The sequence below is a fragment of the Diceros bicornis genome, chromosome 18, assembly GCF_020826845.1.
Source record: "Diceros bicornis minor isolate mBicDic1 chromosome 18, mDicBic1.mat.cur, whole genome shotgun sequence".
Taxonomy (NCBI): domain Eukaryota; kingdom Metazoa; phylum Chordata; class Mammalia; order Perissodactyla; family Rhinocerotidae; genus Diceros; species Diceros bicornis.
In genome coordinates, this window is record NC_080757.1 from 379,875 (window position 1) to 395,248 (window position 15,374).

At 48.5% G+C, this 15,374-nt stretch overlaps 1 protein-coding gene across 3 annotated transcripts in view; it reads left to right on the forward strand.

The window, feature by feature from the left end:
• Positions 1-1,643: 1,643 nt before the first annotated feature.
• USP22 (ubiquitin specific peptidase 22) overlaps positions 1,644-15,374 on the forward strand; it is a 39,636-nt gene continuing 25,905 nt past the window's right edge. For 2 of the 3 annotated variants that reach the window (XM_058559487.1, XM_058559489.1), the window contains exon 1: positions 1,644-1,835. In XM_058559487.1, the coding sequence (XP_058415470.1) occupies positions 1,665-1,835 (171 nt within the window). In that variant the 5' untranslated portion in view covers positions 1,644-1,664. Of the gene's footprint in view, positions 1,836-2,175; positions 2,637-15,374 lie in introns of those variants that run through there. The other variant, XM_058559488.1, reaches the window with a different exon arrangement.

Here is a 15,374-nt window from a genome sequence, read left to right on the forward strand (position 1 = left end):
TCAAAAACAAAAACCAACCAGTAAATAAATTCTTTGGAGAAAATAAAGTGGGGTAAGAGGATGGAGAATTTGGGGGGGCTGGAATTTTCAATAGGGTTGTAGGGGGAGGCCTCACTGAGAAGGCAGTGTCCAATCACCTCCGTGAAGGAGGTCAGGGAGCACAAGCAACATGGGATTGGAACACATTATAGGCAGAGAGGACTGCAGGTACCAAGGCCCAAGGCAAAAGTGTGCTTGGCAATTTGTCCAAACCACGAACGCCTTATCCCAGTCCTCCGCCCATTAAACCCTGCAGCTTTCCTCGCTATGAGACCGTCTCTATTTACTTATTTTTTAACTGGTGATAGCTCTGCACTGGCCTCCACAGGACTCGCCCTTGTCTCAACCTGTCCAGGAATGCAGGAAAGCAGTTAGGAGCCGAGCAGCACAGGCGGGTAGCGCCAGGCTGCCCCCCAGTTTTCCCGGATCCTTTGCGCCCTATTCCCCCACGGCTTTGTTTGCGTGTCTTTCAAGATCGGTTCACAACCTGCCCCGCCCTGCGTCAGTCACCTATGTGGGGAGGTCTGTCCTTCCAATATGGGAGCCGCCAGCTCTTCGAATACGGCTGGGACGAATCGGATGGGCTGTAAGTATAAAATGCTAGATTTCGAAGAATTCATGCCCAAACTGTAAAACATCTCATTTAATAATTTTACAACACTGCTTACAGGTTGAAGTGATGATATATTGTATTAAAGTATGTTATTGCTTAATTTCACTAGTTTTTCATTTTTTAAAACGCAGCTATGAGGACATTTAAATGAGACACGCGGCTGGCATCCTGCTTCTTTGGACAGCGCTGGACGGACGCTCAGGAGACGGCGTTCCCTCCCTGAGGCAGCGCAGGGCAGGCAGCGGCAGTTCCGCGGCGGCACAGGAGCGCCGGGACGGGCTAGGACGGCGGGCGCGACCCGCAGAGGCCCGACGAGGGGCTCCCGTGGCCAAGGGGACTGACAGCGGGGCCAGCGAAGCTCCGCGCGGGCGGGAGGGCGCAGGCGGCGGCTTCGCGCGGGGACGCGGCCGAGCAAGGCCGCGGGGCGTGCGCGGCGCAGCCTGTGGCTCCGCCTCTTTGCGGCAGAGCTCTGGCCGGTGCAAACCGGCTCAGTGCCCTGACGGACATCTCGCGCCACCCACTCCTCCGTGAGTCCCCACCTCCCCAGCTCTCGGAGGGAGACCGAGAACATCAAGCGGCCAGCGTCCCCGAAGGCGGCCCTGAACCAGACGGACTGTACTGATAGCCAATGACAATTGCCGCTGGCGCCGCCGGCCCGCCGGCGACCAATGGCGTGGGTGCAGGGGCGGGCCCTCGCTAGCCCCACCCCTCGCCGCCCGCTCTGGCGCGGGTAGCCGGGAGCCTGCGGGCGCGGGGGGAGGGGCGGGGCGGGGCCCGGGGGCCGCGGAGCCTGCGCAGTGAGGCCGCGGCTCGGGCTGACGTCATCCGCGCCTGCGGCCCCGCCCCGCCCCTCCCGCGCATGGGCGGCGCAGCGCGGGCGGCGTCCGCGCAGCCCGGCTTTGTCCGAGGCTCCGTCCCCGTCGGCCGGGCGCGCAGCGAGCAGCCTCGCGCCGCGCTGGCGTCGTCCTCGTCGCCCTCGCCGCCTCCCGCGCGCGGGCGGGCCCTGCCGCCCATGGTCTCCCGGCCCGAGCCGGACAGCGAGGCCATGGACGCGGATCTGGTGGTGACGCCGCCTGGCTGCTCGCACCTGGGCAGCTTCAAGGTGGACAACTGGAAGCAGAACCTGCGGGCCATCTACCAGTGCTTCGTGTGGAGCGGCACGGCCGAGGCCCGCAAGCGCAAGGTGCGCCCCGGGAGCGCGCGCCCCGCGGGGGCGGGGGGAGGGCTGTGCCCCCTGCCGGGGTGGGGGCGCGAGGCGCGTCTCCTTTCCCTCCCCCTTCCTTTTCCTCCCCCTTCCTTTTCCTCCCCCTTCCTTCTCCTCCCCCCTCCTTCCCCCTCCCCCTCCCCCTCCGCCCTGCGCTCGGGGCGCGCTGGGGACGAGCGGGGCGGGGCTTGGGGCGCGGCCAGTTCCGGGGGTGGGCGAGCGCAGGCCTGGGGAGGGGCGGCCTTTGCCTGCAGTGTTGTTTGGAAGCCTGGGACAGAGGAGGAGGGTCGCCGGCCTTCCGGCGCGAGGCTTCCCCGAGGAACTTTGCGGGGGTGGGAGGTTCGGCGCGGGGATGGGGGCCCTGAGAAAAAGAGGACAAAAAAATTAATACAGAGACAAAGACTATGCGGGGCCGTCGGTGCCTGCTGTGGATCAGCCGCCTGCCTCCGTGCTGAGTGTCCATTATTCCAGAGTGTTCACTAAGGGTTACCTGGGCTGAGGACATGGAACCGGCCGTCGGGCCTGGGGTTGTTAGGGTGCGGTGTCCACTGCAGCGCTTGGGCGGAACCCCCGCCGGGTCCGGGTCTGCAGGAGCCAAGGAGGGGATGGCTCTCCCCCACCCCGTCTCAGATCTCACGTGGGTGGGGGTGCTGAGCGAGTGGGCGGTTAGAAATGCGGCCGGTCCTGCCGCCCTTTAGAGCCGGCCTAGGAAAGCCTGTCGTGGTCGGCACGATTGTGGTCTGGAGAATCCCTTATAGCCACGGAGGAGTGGGCTTAAAGGTGAGTCTGATGAGAAGGTGGGACCTGGCCTGCCTTCTGCGGTAAGAGCTTTTAGCAAGGAACTCATGCCCCTGCGTCTGAGACCCTGAGGAAATTATCCTGAGTATTATACTTTTCCGATATGTGTCCCATCTAAGCGATTAGGCTTATTAATGACTTGGAAATCAGAAAATAACGATGTTCTTTTCTCTTATCCGAATGAGCCTTGTTTTTACAGTGTAAAGCAATTTTGTAGTTTACAATCTGCAAGGTTGGGAGATGTTAGGCAGTTTCCACCTTGAATAGCATTTTTTTATGGGAAAACTAACAGATCCTCTGAGATTGTAAGGACTGTTAAACACCAGTTTGTTTTTTTAAGGTAATAATGGTGTTGGGACGCATTACTTCTTAGGATGAACTAAATTCAGAGATGAAACAAATTTCTATTAGATCAGAGTGAGATTCTTGGTAATGGAACTGTGTGCCTTTAAAAAAGATCACCTGTTTGAAACGGTAATATGTTAGTGCTCTATGTTGTCAGTTAATTGGTTAAGATTTGTGTGATGTGTGTAAGATTCATCTCCACATTGGATTAAGTGGGGGAACCTCCTGCTCTTTTCCTCTCTTCCTCCTCCCTCTCTCCCTCCTTGTCTTCCCCCTTCCCCTCCCCTGTAATTTTTAACAAACCTGAAAGGGTGACGTTTAACCCGTCGTTAACTTTGCCTAATTTCCTAGAGGAAGGAATCACATTTTTTTGTTATGTATGGCTTGGATTAATGTCTTTCAATGTCAGTTGCTTAGTTTGAAAGCTGTTGAAATGCATCTGTATTATTGGCCGGTAAGAGCTTGAGCTATAGGCAGAGAGAGGTGGTGGTAAATACTTCACAGTTCGGGTCTGTCAGTACTGCGGTACCTTTTGGTCCACCAGCAATGAAGCCTAATATCCTTCATTTGCTATTCTCTGAATTTTGGGGGGGTCATTTTCTTGTATCACTGGGGTCCTGTGTAACTGCATTTCTAGCACTCTCTAGTGGCCCAGCCAAGGAAGAGTTGGTTTGCGAGAGTTTAACCCTGATGATTAATAGTGAATAATACACGTTTGACAGTTTGTATAGGGTTCTCAGCAGATCTATAGGCTTAGTGCATTTTTAGTTTTAAAGATAAGAAGTTTCTTATAAAAATAGTTAAAGTTACGTGGTAATCTTCATAAACAAACAGGTACATTTTGAGGTTGACGTCTCAGCTACAGTGTAAGTACAGAAATGAATCTCTGGATGAACAGGAGTTAGAACCCTCTAGGGACCGGCCTGGTGGTGTTCGCGGTGGCGTTCCTGCACTCTGCTTTGGCAGCCCTGGGCTCGCCGGTTTGGATCCCGGGTGCACGTGAGCACACTGCTTATTGAGCCAGGCTGTGGTGGTGTCCCATACAAAGTAGAGGAAGATAGGCATGGGTGTTAGCCCATGTTGTCAAACATACTGTTAGTAATTGTGGACCATTATCAGTTCTGGTTTAATTTGGGCAGTAATCTGGAGGACGGAAAACTGCTTTTGAAGGCTTCTCAGCACAAAATTTGGGGCCCAAAGCAACCTTTTAGGTAGAAAATCTTAGAGAATGTTTTGTTTGAGAAAGATGCTAGAGAGAAGGAACTCCATCTGGGGAATGATAGGTGAGAGACCGGAGGGCTCTAAGATCCAGAAGCCTTACCTTACTTTAGCATTTTTTTCTGTTTCTCTGTGGCCTTAATACCACTATTTAAAGAAATGTGGAATGGGCATCCTTTGGAAGAAAGTCGAGTGCTTCCATATTTTTTTAGACCTCCCATTCTTTCTTCAGTCCAGAGTCATCTCTTAACCCTGCTTGGATTTGTCTTGAGGAATGGAAGTCATAATTGTCAAAAGACCATGTAAACAGTAGGGGTCAAATAGCAAGATGATAAATATTTGCCTTAAAGTTTAGAGTATTTGTAGATGTCCAATTTTTACATGTAGGATAATTATAGCCCAAACATACGTAAAGGATAGCATAGACAACTCTAGATGCTCAGATGTTGGTGAGTGTGATGTTGTGATTTATAAGAAACATATATTTGGTCATTCAGATGACCAAAATATGTTTCTCATATATATGTGGTCTTCTCCCACAGTTCCTGACTCACAGCTCCGAAAACCCTTGGAATTTCTTGTTTATGGTTTTTTTTGGTTTTTTTGGTAAGGAGGACTAGCCGTGAGCTGACATCCGATGCCAGTCCTCCCCTTTTTTTTCTTGAGGAAGATTGGCCCTGGGCTAACATCCATGCTCATCTTCCTCTACTTTATAGGGACACTGCCACAGCATGGCTTAACAAGCGGTGCGTCGGTATGTGCCCGGGATCCAAACCGGCGAACCCGGGGCCACTGAAGTGGAGCATGCGCACTTAACCACTGTGCTGCTGGGCCGGCCCGTCTTGTTTATGTTAATGAAAGTGACTTTTGGACTCACCCAAGAGTGGAGGCTGGATGCTGGGAGAACCAGCTAGGTGATCAGAGGACTGGAACTTTCAGTCCCCCCCGCCCCCCCAATTCCAGGGAGGGGACGGGACTTGAGGTTGAATCAATGGGCAGTGACTTAGTCACTTGTGACCGCGTGACAAAGCCTCCATGAAAACCCAAAGGACAGCTCGTCAGTCTTTTTTCCGGGGGCTTCCTGGTTGGTGACCACGTGGAGGTGCTGGGAGAGGGGTGTTCCCGCAGAGGACATGGAAGCTCCACACCCTTCCCTCAGATCTCACCCTGCGCGTCTCTTCCATCTGGATGTTCATCTGTATCCTTTATCATCTCCTTTGATAAACTGGTAAACATGAGTAAGTGTTTTCCTGAGTTCTGTGAGCTCTTGTAGCAAATTAATCGACCCTGAGGCGGGGGTTGTGGGAACCTCTGAATTACAGCCAGTCTTTCAGAAGTGCAGGTAACGGCCTAGGCTTGCGTCTGGCATGTCAAGTGGGGGCTGTCTTGTGGGGCTGAGCCCTTTCCCTGTTTAATTTGCTTCTGTCCAGTAGGTAGTGTCAGAAGTGAGTTCAGTCCTCGCACACCTGCTAGTATCTGAGAAGTGTGTGTTGCTATGAGGAGGACTCCACGTATACTTGTTGGAATTGGGTCCAGGAACCCTTTGCAGCAAGTTTTATTGAGGAAGATTAAAATCCATGAATCTATGTATTTTTTTTTTTTTTTTTTTTGTGAGGAGATCAGCCCTGAGCTAACATCCGCCAATCCTCCTCTTTTTTTGCTGAGGAAGACGGCCCTGGGCTAACATCGGTGCCTATCTTCCTCCACTTTATATGGGACGCCGCCACAGCATGGCTTACCAAGCAGTGCGTCGGTGCGCGCCCGGGATCCGAACCAGCGAACCCCGGGCCGCCGCAGCGGAGCGCGCGCACTTAACCGCTTGCGCCACCGGGCCGGCCCCGAATCTATGTATTTTTAAAAAGTAATTACGGAAGTGATAATATGAACATGTTCTCAATGTGTAAAAATAAAACACCTTAAAAGCTTATAGAATGTACAAGGTGAGTCTTCCCTGGCCCGAGGTAACCACTATTGAGATCTGTTTGCTGCCTGGGTCTTCCAGATTTTTAAAGAATTCCAAATACGTGTGTACATATAAAGCAAAGGTACATATTTTTGGTTTTATTTATGTAAATATAGATGTTGTATATATCTTTTCCTTCTTTTACTTGTTGCTTGTGCATATAAATCTCACTCTTAGGCTGTGCAATTAATATTCCATTGAATGGAAACAGCATTGTGTATTTTCCTTTTTTTTCCCCCAAGCTTTCAATTTGGATGATTTACTAAGAATTTGTAAAACTTAAGCTTGGTAATCAGTTTAAAGGAGTAATCTTGGGCAAGACTTTTTAACTATGTATCTTTTGGTTTGCTGAGGGTTGAAATGTGGTTTGTCTACCTGATATCAAACCTGAGAGGCATTTAAAAAGTGCAGTTTTGTGTATGGGAAACAGTGAGGAGCAGGGGGTGGCTGAAAGGAGAGAAATACAAAAACTAAGCGTAAAACACAAAAGTTTAAGATAGTATCGTCTCATAGAGAACGAGTGTAACGCCCTGACTTCCATTTTGTATCTTTACGAGGTGAATGTATGTAGTTTGTCAGCCTGTGGTCACTTGCCTAAGAAGAGAGTGGGTTTTGTAGGTAGCATTTTATTTCATCTATGTATGTATGTAGGTATTTTTTTGTGTGCAGAAAATCAGCCCTGAGCTAACATCCATGCCAGTCCTCCTCTTTTTGCTGAGGAAGACTGGCCCTGGGCTAACATCCGTGCCCATCTTCCTCCACTTTATGCGGGACGCCGCTGCAGCATGGCCTGACAAGTGGTGCGTTGGTGCGCGCCCAGGATCCGAACCCGGGCCACCAGCAGCGGAGCGCACACACTTAACCGCTACGCCACAGGGCCGGCCCCGGTAGCATTTTAGAAGTGTGGTTCAGGCCTTTGGTTGTGGTGTGGAAAGGAAGGTCATTTCAGGTGGAAAATTGTCTCGTATTATTTTTCTTGAGTCAGTGGTACTTTGCCATGTTTTTAGAAAAAGATTTACTCTAGAGTTCTGTACTGGTCGTCTCTTTTTGTCAGTGTTTCAGTTCTGGAGTCTGAGAGTCATCTCAAGATGTGAGTGAATCTCTTAGGTTTGAACTTCTTGGTAGACATCGTCATTGGGGAGTAACAGTTCTCTTGTTAGTGGCTTAGATGTAACACCTGGAGTGACAAGACACGCCGTCTGGTAGAGAGTAGACCGAGAGCCGTGGAAGAGGTATGCGTGGGACTGGCTCCGCCAGTGGCTCAGTCCGTCCTTATAAGTTCAGCCAGGCACTTCCATGATGGGGAGAGTGCTGCTGAGAGCTGTCTCCTGTCTTTCATCCTTTTTTTTTACTTCATTTTTTGTATATATCCTTTTTTTAAGTAAACTTTTCTCCTTTTCAAACTTTATTGCTTTTAGGAATTAACTTTTGCTTTGTTTATTGATGAATTGAATCTTTCAAATCATGACAAAACATTACACCAATCATACTAAGCCGGAGACAGGCCAATCCAAGTAAAAAGTCTAAAATGGAAAGAATTTTCCTTTTGAGATAATTGTAGATTGACATATGTTGTAAAAAATAATGCAGACAGATCTAGTGTGCCCTTGACCCAGTTCCCCTAGTGGTACCATCGTGCAGAACTGTACGATGTACAGAACTGTAACACAGTGTCAACACTGATGCGGTCCGTCTTTGATATAGTCCACCAATTTTATTCTGATTTCCCCCGTTTATTTGTCCTCATTTGTGTATTTAGTTCTGTGTAAATTAATAATAGAGTAGTTTTATTATTTTTTTATTTTTTTATTTTTTTTTTGATGAGGAAGATCAGCCCTGAGCTAACATCCATGCTAATCCTCCTCTTTTTGCTGAGGAAGACCGGCTCTGAGCTAACATCTATTGCCACTCCTCCTCCTTTTTCTCCCCAAAGCCCCAGTAGATAGTTGTATGTCATGGTTGCACATCCTTCTAGTTGCTGTATGTGGGACGTGGCCTCAGCATGGCCAGAGAAGCGGTGCGTCGGTGCGCGCCCGGGATCCGAACCCGGGCCGCCAGTAGTGTGGCACGCGCGCTTAACCGCTAAGCCATGGGGCCAGCCCCTAGAGTAGTTTTAGATTTACAGAAAACTTACCAAAAATAATACAGAGAGGTCCTCTATCCACCCCCGCCCCAATCTCCCCAATTGTTAACATCTTACGTTACTGTGGTACATTTTGTCATGACTGATGGCGAAGCTTAATATATTGTTATTAACTAAACTTCATACTTCATTCAGATCTCATTAGTTTTTCCCTAATCTCCTTTTTCTTCCCAGAATCTCATCCAGAATTTCACATTACATTTAGTTGCCCTTAAGCTCCTCTGGATTGTGACAGTTTCTCAGACTTTCCTTGTTTTTGATGACCTTAGTAGTATTGAGGAGTATTGCTCAAGTATTTTGTAGAATGTCCCTCAATTTGGGTTTATGATGTTTTTCTCATGGTTCATAACTGGTTACGGGAGAAGGTTTTGGGAGAAGGAGCACAGAGGTGAAGTGCCTTTCCCGAGTCCTGTCCAGGGTGGTGCAGTCAGCGTGACTGACGCTGCTGGTGGTGAGTGTGACCACATGCTGGCAGACTGCTCCACTGGGAGGTGACCCTTGTTTCCATCTTTCCATACTGTCTTCTCTGGAGTGGAGTCGCTGCACAGGTCACACTTGAGGCCCGAGTATCTGTACATAAACTATTTGGAATTTTTCTGTGTGAGAGATTTGTCTTTTCTCACTCATTCAGTATTTGCTCCATCGTTTATATCAGTATGGATTTGTGAATATTTATTTTATGCTACAGGTTATAATCCAATGCTTTGTTATTTATTTTGTTGCTCAAATTGTTCCAGCTTCAGCCACTGGGAGCTCTTCAGTTGTCTTCTGTGTCCCTTTGACGTACCTTCGTCATTTTTTTGTTTGTTGTTGTTTTTGAGCACTTCCTGCTTTCTGGTACTGCAAGAGCTTCTAGGCTCATCTTGTGTATTTTCTGCCCTAGCCTTAGAATCTGCCATTTCTCCCAGGAGCCCTGACTCCTTTTGTTGGAGAAGGGAATTAGAAAATACAGTCTGCGTGCTGGCTGTGCTTGTTGATACTGGAGTGTTGTGTCTTCTCAGCCTTCAGGGCACAGAGCTAGGAGACAGATGCGTGTATACTAACGCACGTCTACAGTAATTTCAATACAATCATGCGCTGCATAACGACGTGTCCCTCAACAATGGACCACGTACACAACGGTGGCCCCATAAGATTAGTACTTATAGCCTAGGTGTGTAGTAGGCTATACCATCTAGGTTTGTGTAAGTACACTCTGTGATGTTCGCACAACGATGAAATTGCCTAACAATGCATTTCTGAGAGCATATCCCTGTTGTTAAGTGACACATGACTATATATATAGATCCCTGTCCACCTATATTAAACTATACCTGAGTTCGTATTGGTGTTTCCAGCTCTGATCCAGTACTCCATGGATCATTCTAGCCTTTCCCTCTCACTTACCTGTAACTTCTCCAACAGAGGGAAACCTAGCTTCCATTGTCCACCATCCACATACTTAACTGTTTAATCTCAGGGTACATGTATAGTATAGGTTTCAGAATTGTTAACGGGTATTCTCTTGGGAAACAACTTTATCACCTAGAGTGCTTAGATATGGTTCCTTTTGCCTTTAGTTTTATACTCTCCACTCGTTTCTGTGTTACTTGGGTAGTTTGTGGGCGCCCCCCTTCAGTGAGGTTGTTACACATTTGTAATACAATCCGATTCTTTTGTCCTAGCCTGCATTCCATCCTCTGACTGCCTCACCAATTATTTAAAAATTTGTCTATATTAAGGTTTTCTCTTTGTGCTGTAAAGTTGAATGATTTTTGACAGATGCATAGTGTCATGCTTCTGCCACTGCATGCTGTACAGAACAGTTCACTGCCCTGGAAGAACCCCATGCTTCACCTGCTCGACCCTACCCAAAGCCCTGGAACCATGCGCTGTTCTCCATCTCTCTTGTGCTGCTGTTTCCAGAACGTCGTATAAATTGAGTTACGGAGTATGTAGCCTTTCATACTGGCTTCTTTTGTTCAGCAGTATGTGCTTAGTGTTGCATGGATTGACAGCTCATTCCTTTCTGTCATTGAAGAGTACCCCATTGTATGGCTGTCCTGATGCCATCACTGACTGACTGCCTTGAGCAACTCAGAGGAGCTTTCGGAAGCACTAACTGTTTTTCAAAAACAATTTTTTTTAGTTATGTTAAGAGATGCAGTTACCAACTGCCCTGAACCGGTCCAGACCCCACACCCTGCCGCAGGAGTGACGCCTGTGCAGATGGCCCAGAAGTGCCCAAGGGTTCATTTTAATGTTAGGACCTCCCCCCACCCCACCCCAAGAGCTTAGGCCTTGTTACCATAACACTCAGTGATGTATGTGGAAGTGTGTTTTCCAGCTGCACCCTCGCAGGCTTACACCTACCTCTACATGTGATGACGAAACTTCCCTTTGGAGTGTTCATTCCCCACCCAAAATAAAAGGCCCCTACTTTCCCTTGCTTGGGGAACCATGGCTTTGGAAATAATTCCTCATGGGCTCCTTATTTGCTGCAAATAAACTGTACTCTGCATGACAACTACTTCTGGTGAAGGCTTTGATTTCAATTCACCAAGAAGCAAACTCACATTGGTTCGGTAACAAGTGTCCTCTAAGTCTCTTATTCTGCAGGTTCTCCTTTCATCCCTTTCTTTGCCTTACAGTTTACCTGCTGAAGAACTTGGGCCTTTGACTTGCTGACTTTGCCGTAGTTGGGATTTGCTGATTGCGTGCTTGTGGTGCAGGCTCAGCTTGTTCTTTTGTTCTCTGTGTCTCCTGCAAGTTGGTAGCCGATCCAGAGGCTCTGTCAGGCTTAAGCTTAATCCTTTAGGGAGATCTTAAGTAGTGTCATGTCTTTTATGAAGATTCTGTTGTCTTTAGTGCACAGACCTGATGAGATGGAGATCAAGCAGACACTCAGAGGATTAGGTGGGAACTAGGTAAGCTTGGTTTTCAGGGACTGAGATGACCTGCCCTACAAGCTGTTTGAGGTCTGTTTCTTGCCTTTCATCTTACGATGGCCAGCACAGAGAGTGGTGAAGATCATAAATTAAAACAATCGTGTGTCAGTAGCTTTTATTATTACTTGTCAGCTGCTCTGGTAAAAGACTTCGGGGAAGAAAGAACAGCAGGGTAAACTGAGGTTTTAGGATAATCTGATCACTCCCTATACTCGCTTGTAACTGACAACTGGGAAATGATCTAAACTTTAAATTAACGGTAGCCCAAGGTGGTCAGTGCTGTGGGGATTTTGCCCTCGCCTGCGTCTGCCCTGATGTGTGGCCTTGGGCAAGTCCCCAGATCTCTCTCGGGCTTCACTCATTTATGATAGTCGTCCTTTATATTTACATAGCATGTTACTTTTTTTTTGTGAGGAAGATCAGCCCTGAGCTAACATCCACGCTAATCCTCCTCTTTTTGCTGAGGAAGACCGGCTCTGAGCTAACATCTATTGCCGATTCTCCTCCTTTTTTCCCCCAAAGCCCCAGTAGATAGTTGTATGTCATAGTTGCACATCCTTCTAGTTGCTGTATGTGGGACGCGGCCTCAGCATTGCCGGAGAAGGGGTGCGCCAGTGCGTGCCCGGGATCTGAACCCGGGCCACCAGCAGTGGAACGCGCTCGCGCTTAACCGCTAAGCCATCGGGCCGGCCCGCATGTTACATTTTATAAAGCAGTGTTGGGGCCGGCCCCATGGCGTAGCGGTTAAGTGCGAGCGCTCTGCTGCTGGCGGCCCGGGTTCGGATCCCGGGCGCGCACTGACACACCGCTTGTCAGGACATGCTGTGGCGGCGTCCCATATAAAGTGGAGGAAGATGGGCACAGATGTTAGCCCAGGGCCAGTCTTCCTCAGTAAAAAGGAGGATTGGCATGAATGTTAGCTCAGGGCTGATGTTCCTCACACACACAAAAATATATGTATATATAAAGCGCTGTTCACATGTAAGTTCATTTTGGTTTTGATACTCGTGCTACACTTTTTAGGTAAGCTTGGCAGGTGAGTGTCCTAACCTGTCCAAGGACACTGCTAATAAATGCCGGATCTGGGCCTTGAATTTAGGCCAGTCTGACTCTGAAGTTCATGCTCTCATTCAGTTTTTCTGGAAAGTTCTTCAACACCACCAAGTAATTCTCCAATCATAGCGGATATCACTTGGATGTCCTACAAATTTGACTCAGTTCTGACACTGCCTGGAGATAGTGTAAGACCCCACAGGCTAAGGGCTCCGTCCCACAAGATTGCCTCCACTTCAGATGCCAGTCACAGGTCTGGGTTGTCACCTGTGCTTCCAGCTGACCCTGATCCCCTCCTTGGGTTCAGTGGTTTGTTAGAGTGGCTCACAAAGCTCAGGGGACCATTTACTTACGTTTACCAGTTTATTATAAAGGATATAGATGAGGTACATAGGGTGAGATCTAGAAGGGCCGTAAGCACAGGAGCTTCTGTCCCAGTGGAGTTGGGGTGTGCCACCTTCCCCACACGTGGATGCATCCACCAACGCAGAAGCTCTCAGGACCCTGTCACTTAGGATTTTTATGAATCCTTCATATTTTATGAAGCCAATTTTATGAAGGCTTCATTACATAGGCATGATTGATTAAATCATTGGCCATTGGTGGAGGTCGGTGGGTGGGGCTGAAGGGTCCAGCCCTCTAATCACATGGTTGTTTCCCTTGGCAACCAGTCCCTATCCTGAGTTATCCAGGAGCTTTCCAAAAATCACCTCATTGACATAACTAAACATGGTTGAAAGGGACTTGTTTGAATAACAAAAAACACCTCTATCAATCTTATCACCTAAGAAATTCCAAGGGTTTAGGAGCTTTGTGTTTGGGACTTTGGACTAAGACCAAACATGTATTTCTTACTATATCGCAATTAATGTCACCACTTTTGAAAACTGAAGGAATTGGACTAGAATGATCCAAAGATCTGTTTTAGCTCGGACATGCAAAGGTCTGAGTCTGGCTTTCTGAGTTTGGGAAATTTGAGGAGATTGTCTAATTTCGGCCATGTCTTTACCTTTTAGTGCTTTGGTTTGTTCATGCAGAAAATGGAATGTTTATACGTGTCCCTTTGCTTATATCAGAGTTCATGATGGTAGCAGAGTATTGTGAGCCCTTGAAAAAGTCATTGAAGAGGATGAATGAGACTTAAACTTACCTTCTCACAATCGTCAGGTTTTAATAGACCAGGAGTAGTTGATGTCATAGGTAACGTGTGAGATGTGGGTGAGCTCTCGAGGTGCTAGCTTGTGTCTGTACTTTTTTCAAGCTGAACTCAGATTCACCGCACAACTGAGTCATCCCACTGGTGTGAGCCCACGTGTGTTGACTTTCAAGGGCTGTGCCTCTCCTGCCCCTCCCCATCATTCTTGGGGTGAGGAGGAGGGCATGAGAAAGGAGATAATAGAGATTAAGATACCCAAGGGAATAATCTTAATATTGGGGCCAAATTAATGGACTTTCAGTGTGTTTCTTGTGCTGTGTAAAATAAACAACCGTTAGTTTAAAAATTATTGATTCCAGGGCCGGCCCCGTGGCTTATCGGTTAAGTGCGCGCGCTCCACTGCTGGCGGCCCGGGTTTGGATCCTGGGCGCGCACTGACGCACTGCTTGTCCGGCCGTGCTGAGGCCGTGTCCCACATACAGCAACTAGAAGGATGTGCAACTATGACATACAACTATTGACTGGGGCTTTGGGGGAAAAAAATAAAATAAATAAAATAAATAAAAAAAAATTGTTGATTCCCCAACTGGTGTTGTGATCACACACAAATCCTAGTTGCAGGATTTACTTGCAGGCTACTGAAGCTACTTGAATTAATTTATGGGAGAAAGGAATTGAGTACAAAAATCATTGCAAGGCCTCCAGGAGCTGTAACTTCTAGGTCGAGTTTCCTGGAACACCCGCCAGCCTCCAGAGTCCTGCCTCTGCAGAACTGGGCACGTTGCCCGTGTGCCTCCTGACAGGAAGCTGTGAGAGCCACTGAAGGAGCCGGGCTACCTCCACGGCAGCCTCCCACTCCAGAAGCAGATGCCCCTGCCCCCCCCCCCCCCACTGACTCAGACCAACAGCCAGTATGGCAAGAGTGTCTAGGGAGTTCGATTTCTAACCTTTTCGGTGTCAGTAGAAGGGAATTAGAATAATCATAGCTAACATGAACTCTGTATTAGTTTCTTGTGGCTCCTGTAACAAATGACCACAAACTGGGTGGTTTAGAACAAGTTCTGGAGGCCAGAAGCCTGAAATAGGTTGTCGGCAGGGCCGCACACCCCCAGAGTGTCTAGGGTGGGAACTTGTGGCTCCTGCAGGACTTGAGACCCCTCGCTCCGGTTTCTGCCTCCACGTTCCCATTGCCTTCACTCCTGTGTCACATCTCTCTCTGCGTCTCTCAGTAAGGACACTTGTGATGGCATGTGGGGCCCATCCAGGCAATCAAGTATAATCTCATCTCGACTCAACTTATTAATTACATGTGCAAAAATACTTTTTCCAAATAAGGTAACAGCCACAGGTTCTGGAGATTAGGACAGGGACATAACTTTGGGGGCCACCGTCAGCCCCCTACAAATCCTCATGTGTACAGGCAGTGTCCTAAGTACTTTGTTGGTGGTGGTGGTGGTGGTGGTGGTGGTGTTGGTGGTGGTGGTGGTGGTGAGGATTGGCCCTGAGCTAACATCTGTGCCAGTCTTCCTCTATTTTGTATGTCGGTCCCGCCACAGAGTGGCTGATGAGTGGCTGCTGCTGCTGAACATCCTACAAGCTACGGGAAACACCCCGCACCCACCCACGTACATGCGAAGAGTCATCAGGCCCCAGATGTCGGTGGTGCTGCTGTTGAGAAGTCCCGCAGTGGGGCGTTTGGGGGTTTGCAGAGATAACCTCTTCATAGTGTAAAAAAATAAAAATAAGTAACCATTGAGAGTAACTGCTTAATCAAGAAGAAATGTAGTTTTACTGATCGGATTTGAATCTGAGTCCAGAGATAAATTGTCCATGGAGTTGGTGGCATGCCGAACTTCTCTTGAGGCTGTGGTTCTGGAACGAGAGCCTCGGGAGTCGCCTTTGGGGCCTGTTAACC